Genomic DNA, 11,337 nt, shown 5'->3' on the forward strand with positions numbered 1-11,337 from the left:
ATGGGAATGCAATCCCGGTAGGAGATAGGTCACAGTGTTACATGAACACAAACCAGTGATGGCCTTTACAGATCAATGGTTGCAGCCCCACCCCATCACACACTTAACAAACAGGTATTGGCTTAGGGTTGCAGTTAGCCAGCTAAGCGTGCTACAAAAGACACCAAAGTTGCAGCCTCAGCTTCTTGTCTTGTGGGACAAGGGGGCTGTGAGCCTGTTGCTGTGTCTGGTGGCCTAAGGTTACCAGAGAGACTGGGTTATCTGGATGCATGCATGTGAGATTGTATATCAAGAACAGATTTTAAAAATTATTTGTGTGGGTATTGATCTTTATTTTGCTTTTTAATGCCTCTACTGCTGCCATTCATATGAGAAAGCATGTTCCCAGGAGCCAGTGCATAAGACTTTTAAGACCATCTAACATGGCTATTCTCCTTTATCTATTAGTTATAAATTAACTTCCTTCTGGCTTTTTTAGGGGTCCATCCATCCATCCATTCATTAACCCCCCCTTCTCTTTTCATTTTCAGTTTGGGCTTCCTGTAGACGCACCCTTTCCTGTGCAACAGAGCTGGGCCTCCCTCTCCTTATTTCCCCCTTACCTGGTTTAAGCGGCATACAACCCATGCCCTCCCCTCTCTTCCTGCGAATGTTTATAGAAGCCTGAGAGTCAAATGATGATGTCTGACCTCAGCCCAAGAAGCCAGCAATGATGTGGCTTGGAGACATATTCCATACCTCAGGCCCTCTCCTAGTACCCCCAGTCATCTACGCCCCCACTTCCCGATCCCCATCCCCATCCCCATCTTTGCCAGACTGTCACATGTTTTGGGGTTGCTATTTGCTACTTTTCATGTACCAGCTTCCCCATTTGAATTTGACTAGTACTTGTTTCCTTGAGGTATTTCCATCTACCCTGGCTAGATAAACACTAGTCAGGGTTCAAAGCTATCCCCTTATGCTCCTGCATCCTAGTCAATGGAATTGTCCTCTAATCTCAGGAGCCTTCTCACAGGCTTCAAAAGAATTGTCAGTGATACCTATTTCTTCTACCATCTCAGTCCAGCCCTTTCCCGATCTCATTCACTCAAAGTCACCTTACACAAGCTGTGTTACAAGTCAGCCACACATGTATTTGCCCCACGCCCTTCCTATAAAACACATTTTCTGGGGAAGACAGTGTATATTTCCCCTCTCTCTAATTCTGCGTAGCCCACAGATACAGAAGGGAAAATAAACCAGAATGTTATTATCAGCCTAGAGTCTTGAATGATATAGATTTACAAAATTTTCCTTGGGGGGTTTTAGCGTGTCATTGGTCATTTCTTGCCATCCCAATGAGGTATAATAACAAGAATAATAGTCCCAGTTTGTAAACTGGTGAGCTGGTCAAAGAATCTAGGCCTGGGGTTTGTCTGGACGAATATTCTAGCCTACCTGAGGATTGTAATGATGGGTTTGGATCTGCATTGGCACACATACCACTTAAAAGAGGAGAGACCATTAGCTGGAGGGAAGAAGAGGCACTGTCACTTGACATTTACTTTGGTCTAAGGATTGGATATTTTAAAAATACCCCAGTCTTAAGTTTTATAATGGGTCCCATCTGATTATGGCTTTTGGAAACCCTTTGAAGTACAGAGCCTTCCACTGTCAGGGCCATGAGGCACAGTATGGCTTTTGGTGTTTGACTAGTGACAGAGCAACAGCTAGAGGCGACCTGGCAATGATCTGTGGCTAATATGGCGTCTCTCTGCCCTTCCTTTGCAGTAATCCATGGCTGTGTACTGAATAGTATGCCCTGCTACAGCTGGACTGGACTCCACTTAGCCTTTTAAGCGAAGGTTCTTATTTTAACTGACAACTTTTTTTAATGGTGCCAGATAGCTGGGCCCTCCACCCCCTGCTCTGGTACTTTAAGCCCCCATCTCTCTCTCTCTCTGTCTTTTGAGTTCTGCTTCTGCCTCCCAGTCTGACTGGCGTGGACCATGACTTTCTTCTTTTTTCATATTTTAAAGGTGGTTGTATCGTCACTACCTCTAAAACACACAAGGTGATAATAAATTTACAGGCTTTCTGAACTGTTGCAAAAGGGTGGGGGGCATTCTCTACAATCATAGTTAATATTTGGAAGCCAAGAATAAGTCCAAAGCAGAACTAGATAAAAGCAAGCAAGTCAATATGCATACATTCTCTTTCTCTCTCTTTTTTTTTTTTGTTGGCAAAGAGAGAGGGTGATTTTGATATGTTCCGGCCAATGGCCAGAGACAAGTACAGGGTAACAATGGGAAAGCATAAGCTTGTTTCTTGGGAAAAACCAACCGGAAGTGGACAATTTCAGGAAACCCTATGCCTGGAGGTAAACCAGAACAAGGCACCACCACCAAGAACAGAAAGCCCAAAAGCAGAATTCCCAGATACCTTCAGATACATAGTCAGTAGTTGGGGGAAGACAGGCTCTTGCAATGTAGCCCTGGCTAACCTTGAAATCACAATGTAGACCAAGCTGACCCACAAATTCACAGAGATCTGCCTGCCTGAATTACCTGAGTGCTGGGGTTAAAGACAAACACCCCTACACCCAGCTGCCTTAATCCACTTTCCCAGAAATGAAGCCTCTCATTTGCATTTGTATATAAATTCACTACTTGAGGTTTGAGGGTTTCAAATACTTCGTAAGTATTTGAGCTACACAACCTTCCAAAAACAAGCAGGAATTGTATATAAAGTGGGAGCTTTTTGGTCAGCATGGCTGATGTAACCCTTATGGAGGATATTGACACATAGAGAAATTAAGGAACTTAGCCAAGGGCCCACTACTATTTCTTGGCAAAGCCCGAGCAAAATTTCATGTCTCAGGGTTCCCAATCCATTTCACCAAGGGACCTAACTATTTGTGTATGTTCCTGGAGACAAGATTTTTTTAATGTTCAGAGAAACCACCAATATTAGAGGCATCTTGAGGGTTTTTCTCATAGAAAAATAGGATGGGGTGGGAAGGGGCAGATGAAGAGATAGTTCCAGGCCAGATGCCGTGAAGCTTGATGATCAGTTAGCTTTCCTATAAGTCTGGAACAGGACCAGGCCAGTGTCCATTTCACTGATGCACTCTGTGGCTTCTTGTAATCAGGGAACTTTGGTGGATATAAAAAGCAAGAGAACCTATTAAAGGAATTGAGGTGATGCTAAATTTCATTGAGTTGTCCTTCTGACTGTAAATGGAATGGTTTTTGTTTTTCTTCGCTTAAAGGTCTTTTTAATTAGTACAGTTGTTACTATTTTTTTTGAAAATACCCTAAACTCTGCTTACTTCTAGTGAAACAAAAACCAGTAATTAGATATGGTCTGTGCTTTTATTTTTCTAGACTAGAATGGCTTTCCTGAAACACAGACACAGACACACACAGAGACACACACACACACACACACACACCCTTCATTTCTCTGAAGCCAAGAAGTCTGCTTTCCCCATCTAGTTTGGATCTTTTTTAAAAAATCATTTGGCATTCACACATGGCTGTTAATATGTGCTTATTTTTTAATTAAAGCGAGACTCGTTAAACTGGTGTGTGGTGTTCTTCAAACCTTCTCAAGAGATTTTCCCATGGTGATGGCCCCTCCGAGACCTGTTCCTGTCTTCTTGGCATTTAATCTATGCTACCTTCCACTCCCCTTGCATGCCACTTTGAATGTCCTTCCTCTTTGGCTAATTTCGTGTTTTCTCTCTCTTTCTCTCTCCCTTTCCAGCTTTTTTTAACCTTTTCTTCAGCAGCTGTACTAAGTCTAAGGGAGAAGACTGCCATTATAGAAGAGTTAGTTAGGGCTCCATATTGTCTCAAGCAAGAAACCAACCAGTTCCCCTCCCCTGCAACTGTGCACATTAAACCACACTCAAGTGTACGTGTGTCCCTGTGTCCAGACAAGAAGCTCTCTTCTGACTTACATGGTGTTTTACATGGAAGTGTCTTGTCCTAAACTCACAAGGCAGGAAAAGAATCATCAGAGCTGGAAATGGACCAAATGTAACCTCAGAGAAACGACAGCAGGACCACTCACCCAGGTGTTAAGTGACTCTGGGGCAGGAGATCTCAGCTGTGGGTGTGGAAGCGCTGTTCACGAGGTTTTGCGTTTTATGTTTTTTTTTTTTAAACAATTCTCTGTTTCAATGGTTTGACTGTCTTCAGCCACTATTAAGCTGATTCTGAATATGGAAGAGAATGTTAAGTGACATCTTCAGCATTCACAGACCTTCTGCAGATCCCAGCAAGGGGAGAAATGGAGCATTAACTTTCAGCTGGAGAAAGATACTGAGGGGGGTTAAGTTTAGTGAGAGCAAAGTTCTCCATGAAAACTTCCAAGGGAATTCAGGGGCTTTGCAAGAAGTTTCTGTTCAACTTGGTATCTGTAAAGAGAGCTTTGATGTTGGTAGATCTGCCTTCAATTCACTGGCTTTACTTAACATCTGAATACCATGTGAGTGTGCTCATTCTCACATAGCCATACCACAAACACCACCACCATTCTGCTGTCCCGTCTCTTGAGAGAGCCTCTTTGCATGTTTTCCAGAATCTGTGTTTGTTTTTTCCTTCTTTTCTGGTGTTCTTTTTGCTCAAAGGTGTGACCAGTCACTGCCCCTCTGGGGCTTTCATTTTCCACAAGATCATCCCAGAACCAGCACTGTTTAGCTCATTATCTTTCTAATGTCCATGTCAATTTTCAATAAAATTCAAAGAAACGCTCACTGGTTCTATGATCTGACCCCATCAGTTGGTGGCATGGCTCACCACAGAAATGGGTGGCCACCGCCCAAGTGGATATTTTGGGAGGCTCAGAGAAATGGCATGAGCCTACTAAGTCTTCCTCAGTGGACTGCCACACCCCTTCTCTCTTCCTCCTGGCTCTGAAATTCCAGGGGCAGGGTGGGTGTTAGCAAGCAGTCTCCTGCTTTCCCTTTCATTCGCACTGCTTGGACTAATCAAATAAACTGAGTATCAGTAGAGGGAGAGGAAGAAGAGAAAATGGCATCCCCAGAGCAAAATCCAGGTAAGTTTTAGTTATGAAACAAAAGCAATTCTGTGCTACTTCTCTCTTTTACTCCTGTGATGTAAGCATGTTCCCAATTTCACGGGTTGAAAGGCATTCTGTAGATACTAAGCCTCTGCTCTGGTACCTGAGCAAACAGCGCTGACCTGCCTCTACGCAGCTCGCACACTAGGGGGCAGAAGAGTAAGCTATACTTGCTTATGACGCAGCTGAACACTGATCCTGTGAAGGTATGGAAAAATACAGAATCCTTAGCCTGTTGGAAAAGCGAGAAAGTTGTGATAAGAAAGCCAAACGCGTCCTAGTAATAGGGTAAGGCGCCTGCTGCCAGGACCAATCTGAGTTAGATCCCCGAGACCCAGATGGTGGAAGGAAAAACCTGATTCAAGTTATTTCATCTCCCCACAGGGGCCCTGGCACTCGATCCCCAGCCACTGAAAATGAAAAACAAAAAATACCAAAGATACCTTTTAAAAAGAAAAACAGGGCATTTAGTAAATGAGGTTTCTTGTTTTGAACACCTCCCGTTGAGAACCATCACAATTTTGCACTAGTGCTTGCCATGTTTGGCATGGGCTTTATTGTAGAATGTCCTTGCCCTAGTCGGGGTAGGGGTGTAGTTCAGTTGGTAGAATTCTTGCCTGGCACTCAGAGCCCTGGGTTTAATCCTCAGCAACAAATAGAACCAGAGCTGATGGCATGTGCCTGTAATACAGCACTGAAACGAGGCAGGAGGGTCAGAAGGTCAAGACCAGCCTTGGCTATTGGATCCTGTATAATGCCAACTCGAGTTATGGGTAATGAGAACAGTCTCCTCCTCTTCTGATGGACATTCTCTTTCATAACTACATTTCTCAACTTCAGGAAATGGCTCATTATGACACCATTTGTTTTTCGAGACAGGGTTTCTCTGTGTATCTTTGGAGCCTGTCCTGGCACTCACTCTGGAGACCAGGCTGGCCTCGAACTCACAGAGATCAACCAGCCTCTGCCTCTCGAGTGCTGGGATTAAAGGCGTGCACCATCACGGCACGGCATGTTATGACACCATTTTAACCTATGAAATTATTTCCTTTGCAGCACTTTAAGTCTAGAATCATACATTTTGTCTTGGGTTTTAAATATCCTTAATTTGGAAAAGAATCGCTTTGCCTTTTATGACACTGATCTTTTTTCTAATATTTTATTTTTATTTTAAAATTATGAATGTGTGTGCACAAGAATGCACATGTGGACAATGCCTTTGGAGGGTAAAGAGGATGTACGAGCCCTTGGAACTGGAGTTAGAGTAAATTTGAGGGTGCTGCGAATTGAACTCTGGTCCTTGAATAATAGTATGCACTTGAGACAGGGGTTCTGGTGTAACAGCCTTTGATGTCCTGGAACTCGCTCTGTATAGATCAGGCTGGCCTGAAGTCACAGGGATCCACCTGCGTCTGCCTCCAGAGTGCTGGGATTAAAGGCGTCCCCCACCCACCTGGCTTAGTAGTATGAATTCTTAACCTCCAACATTGATCTTTTTGAAGCCCTGTTTATTGTTTTTAAGATACAGAATGAGCAGATAGCTCAGCAGGTCAAAGTGCTTGCACATAGACCTGAGTTTGAGTCTAAGGAGAGAACCAAGTCCTCCGAGTTGTCTTCTGACGTTCCCAAAGGCACCATGACATCCATACACCCACACATACAATAAATTCAATATTTTCATTTGGGGTGAAGGTGTTGCCTCATTTCTCCACTGTATGATTGCTAGGCTTATTCGCCCCTCTCCCATCAACAACCTTGCTACTAAAAACCTATGTAGGGAAACTAAGTCCCTGCATATAACTTGCTCCTCATCAAAAACGTTCTCCTAGTTTAGCATCTGTTGGTAGCTCTTGCCTGAGTGAATCTCCAAGATGAATTTTTGATTTCAGCTCTCCTTCCCCAGCTGCTGCTCAGTGCACGGTTTACTCCACGGTAAGCACAGGCCTCTTCTTCCTCTCACTTGTCTACTTAGCATCATTGCGGATTCATGGCTTTATATGATACACGTTTCATAGGAATCTTTAGGGATTTAATTATTCACTTTTAAACTTAGCATACAAAGTGGTGGGCTTCATTCTGACATTTTTGCAGATCCAGGTCATTACACTTTGTTCTTATTTGTGCTCCTTCACTGTCCTTCACTTTCCCCCTGCTCCTATCTTGTTGGTTCCCCTCCCAAGACCTCTTCCCTCTGCTTTCAAGTCAAACTTATGCCATTTTGTTTTCTTTTTTTTTCTTCCTTTGCCCCCTCCCTTGAGTTTTTTTTCCTCCCTCCTCATGTTCCTTTTTGGATTTTCATCACACACACACACACACACTTTTTAATGTTTTTTTGTTTTTTGTTTTTTTTGTTTTTTTGTTTTTTTTTTTACTTCATTACTGTCCCTAATTGTTTTGCAGTTCAGGTTACCAATTGTAGCCTGATTGGAGGTTCCTAATTTTGACTCCATTAGTAAAGATTCCTCAAGTGCATTTTTGTTAAGGAGTACTCAGGTCAGGATCACTGTGGGATGAGCCTGACAAAAGGTACTAACAGGAGGAGAGGGAGAACAAAAGCCAGGGGGAGGGGCATATGTTCAATAAACAATGTATAATCAGGAAAATTTTAACAAGAATAAATGGTTTTTAAAGATTTTTGTGTGAGGTTGAGACAGCAGGATGGCTTTAGGTTTGAAGTCGGCCTCAAGAAAACAAAACAAGGGGCTGACTCCATGATTAAGAGCACTAGCTGGTCTTCCATAGGACTGGGGTTCAATTCCCAGCAACCACATGGCAGCTCACAACTGTCTAACTCCAAGATCTGACACCCTCACACAGACATGCAGGCAAAATACCAGTGCACACAAAATAAATAAGAAAACAAAACAAACACTAACAATAATTAAGAAAACCAACAAACCAAAAGCCTCCCTAAGGATTTATATGCAAATAATGGCTGATGTGGGAGAGAGACTTTCTACAGTGGTACAGTGGTGTAGCTGTTGGTAAGGTGCCCATGCTCCTGGAAACAAACTCTGACCCATGCTACTGTAAACTACTCTAATGAAACTCATTGTGTTACCAAAATAAAATCTGTGAAAGTTGAAAGGAGGCTACTTAGGAAGAGGAAGAGTGTTGGTGGTAGTGGGAGGGGAACTAGAGAGTAAGAGGGAGTGGTGGCTGCAATAAAAATAAGTGTGTAACTTGTTACAAAACACACACACACACACACACACACACACACACACACACACACATGAATTTCAGATGGTCTCATTTCTGATATGCTAATCGGGTTCTGAGGTTCCTGTCATTATGACTCCCTTACAAGAAAGGTCAAACAGGTTGTGCATCTAGTCTACCGAGAGTGGCTGAAGGCTGTGTTGGAGAGTAATGGAGGGTCAGGAGATGGAGGCTAACAGTTTTGTAGTATGGTTCAGGATTGCATTGGGCTGCCTTTAGAATGTCTTTCCTCCGTGTCCTCAATCTTTATTCAGACAATCTGTTTCTGTTTAGGTGTCTCAGCAGCTCCCCGAGAGATTGTGTACCTTGTGAGAAGGAATGGGTTAAAACAGATTGGCTGTAGGATTTTATTTAAAAAAAAAAAAAAAAAAGAATTACCAGGGAGAGTAAGTCACAAGACCATGCAGGTTTTTCTTCTGCTTTGTTTTCTAGAGACAAAATGGTTTATATTCTATAGTGGGTAATCATAAACAACACCATCATGATTGTTCCAGGACAACGGTCTCTAGCCTCATTTTCCTGGATGTCTGGGAATACGGGGGATTGTTTTTTGTTGTTGTTGTTTTTGTTTTTTTTGTTTTTGTTTTTGTTTTTTTTTTTTTTTTTGGTTTTTCGAGACAGGGTTTCTCTGTGGCTTTGGAGACTGTCCTGGAACTAGCTTTTGTAGACCAGGCTGGTCTCGAACCCACAGAGATCCACCTGCCTCTGCCTCCCAAGTGCTGGGATTAAAGGCATGTGCCACCACCAATGCCCGGCGAATACAGGGGATTGAATCCAGGACTTGATACATGCTAGGCAGGTACTCTACCACCCAGCTACATCTACAGCCCACTAGATGGCTTCTGAGATCTATCTATTTCACTGCTTTTCAGTTTATAATTCAGAAGTCAGATTAGAAATACTTGTTTTTTTCTTGCTTGCTTGTTACCCCACCTCACCCCCAACTAATACTCTCTGGAAACATCCCCACAGATACACTCAAAGATGTGTGTGTTTAATGCCCTACATGATTCTTTTATTATCTTTTGAAATTAAAATAAAATCACATCGGGGCTGGAGAGATGGCTCAGAGGTTAAGAGCACTGACTGCTCTTCCAGAGGTCCTGAGTTCAATTCCCAGCACCCACATGGTGGCTCACAACCATCCGTTATGAGATCTGGTGCCCTCTTCTGGTGTGCAGATATACATGGAAGCAGAATGTTGTATACATAATAAATAAAGTATTTTAATAAAATAAAATAAAATCACATCGTTTTCCCCTTTCCCTTTCCTCCCTTTATGTCCCCTATGCACCCACTTGCTCTCTCAAATTCATGGCCTCTGGCCTCTTTTTCTTTAATTGTTGTTACACACAGAGACACACATACTCCTAAATAACCAAACACAATCTGCTCAGTCTGTATAATGTTATTTGTATGGATATATCTTGACAAGCAAAATTAATCATAGGATCTGTGATCCTAAAGCAACTTTATAGTTGGAAAATAAGAAAGGTAGATATTTACTTAAGCTTCTATACCCGAGGCTGCATAGCTGCTAAATAACTGATCAATCTTCTTAGCAGGAGGTTGTAAGTCCAAGATCTAGACTGTAGCAGATGTGGTTGTCTCTGCTCCAAGATGAGGAATGTTCTCTGCTCCAAGATGGTTTCTTGTTGGTGTATCTATTAGAAGGGAGAAATAATGTGTCCTCATATGGGGGAACATAGAAGTTCAAATGCTGTATGAAATGTTTTATAAACATCTTCTTTCAGAAGGAACTAGTCCACAAGGCCTAATTAACTATTAAAGATCCTATCTCTTTTTCTGTTCTTGTTTTTCTCCCCCTTTTTGGTTTTTCAAGACAGGGTTTTTCTATGTAACCGAGAGCCCTGGCTGTCCTGGAACTCGATTTGTAGACCAGAAAGGCTTTGAACTCACAGAGATTAGCCTGCCTCTGCCTCCCAAGTGCTGGGACTAAAGGCCTGATACAAGACTCTACGTCTTAATGCGATCACATTGGCCATTAAATTTCAGCAACTGAATTTTGAATGGAACATAACCATAAAAGCCTGAAATTAATTCAATTATTAAAGCATCAGCTTAAGATGTAGACTGTAAGAAACTAGGATGGTGCAAAGAGAATAGCATTCATCCACATCAGTAGCCCATGGTAGCCAGCACAAGCATTAACAGCAAAAGAGCAACTCCCTGTTCTCATGGATGGAACATTTGATCAAGGGAAAAAAGCAGTTGTTTTAATATTTTTCATTCTCAAAATTGATTAGATTTAAAAGACACAATACTAACTTAGGAAAGATACCAAGGCCAAATAAAAATTACACCATTGAGTGGAAATAGTTAAATGTGCAGAAATGTGCAAAACCAAAATACGACAATATAGTCAGGAATATTACTAATCAGAAGAGATACACCTAGAAGGACTTTTGAACAGCAATTCTGAACATAACATAATGAAGAATTTAAGATTTGTCATAAGTGATTAGGTGTGGATTCCATCAGTCATGAGTTTTGGTATTTTTAGTAATGCACAGACACCAGTTATTGAGATTTTATTATAGGCCAATTTTCTGGTGGAAGTAATTTTCTCTCTCTCGTGGACCCCTTTCTAGTTTCCTGGCACCTGCCCTCCATGACTTCTACAGACAGGTGTATATAAAAATTAGAAGCTGAATTTGTCCTTCTTGTCAATCTGTAAATTAAGAACAGAGATTAGTGCCCAAAAGGCCTGGGAAGGAGTGTTTGTTTGTTCTATGCTAGCCTTGGTTATATAGCAAGACACCATCATCCCCCTTTTAAGTTGAGGATAATGGGTCAAAAGACACCTTACCCAGTAGTCTCGATGCTAGTGCAAGAGTTAAATCTGTGCAGGCTTAATTTTAATCACTGAGATTATAAACTATATAATGTTTTGGCCGTTATGCTGTCCAGCAGCTTTTAACTACATTTTGGGCTCGTAAGTAAACTGAAATATAAGAGCGTATAAAATGTATAAAATGACGATACACCTAGTAGTCAGTCCTGCAACATGGAAGATGCGGGCAGTAG

At 42.1% G+C, this 11,337-nt stretch overlaps 1 protein-coding gene across 5 annotated transcripts in view; it reads left to right on the forward strand.

The window, feature by feature from the left end:
* Septin6 (septin 6) overlaps positions 1–4,497 on the forward strand; it is a 78,131-nt gene extending 73,634 nt beyond the window's left edge. For 2 of the 5 annotated variants that reach the window (XM_027431928.2, XM_027431926.2), the window contains one exon: positions 531–1,255. Coding sequence is in view for 4 of the 5 variants with exons in the window: in XM_027431926.2 (XP_027287727.1) it covers positions 531–546 (16 nt within the window). In the remaining variant the exon portion in view is untranslated. Of the gene's footprint in view, positions 1–530; positions 1,256–1,770; positions 3,563–3,747 lie in introns of those variants that run through there. The other 3 variants (XM_027431925.2, XM_027431930.2, XM_027431927.2) reach the window with 2 other exon arrangements.
* Positions 4,498–11,337: the final 6,840 nt, after the last annotated feature.

This window comes from Cricetulus griseus, chromosome X (genome assembly GCF_003668045.3).
Source record: "Cricetulus griseus strain 17A/GY chromosome X, alternate assembly CriGri-PICRH-1.0, whole genome shotgun sequence".
NCBI lineage: Eukaryota > Metazoa > Chordata > Mammalia > Rodentia > Cricetidae > Cricetulus > Cricetulus griseus.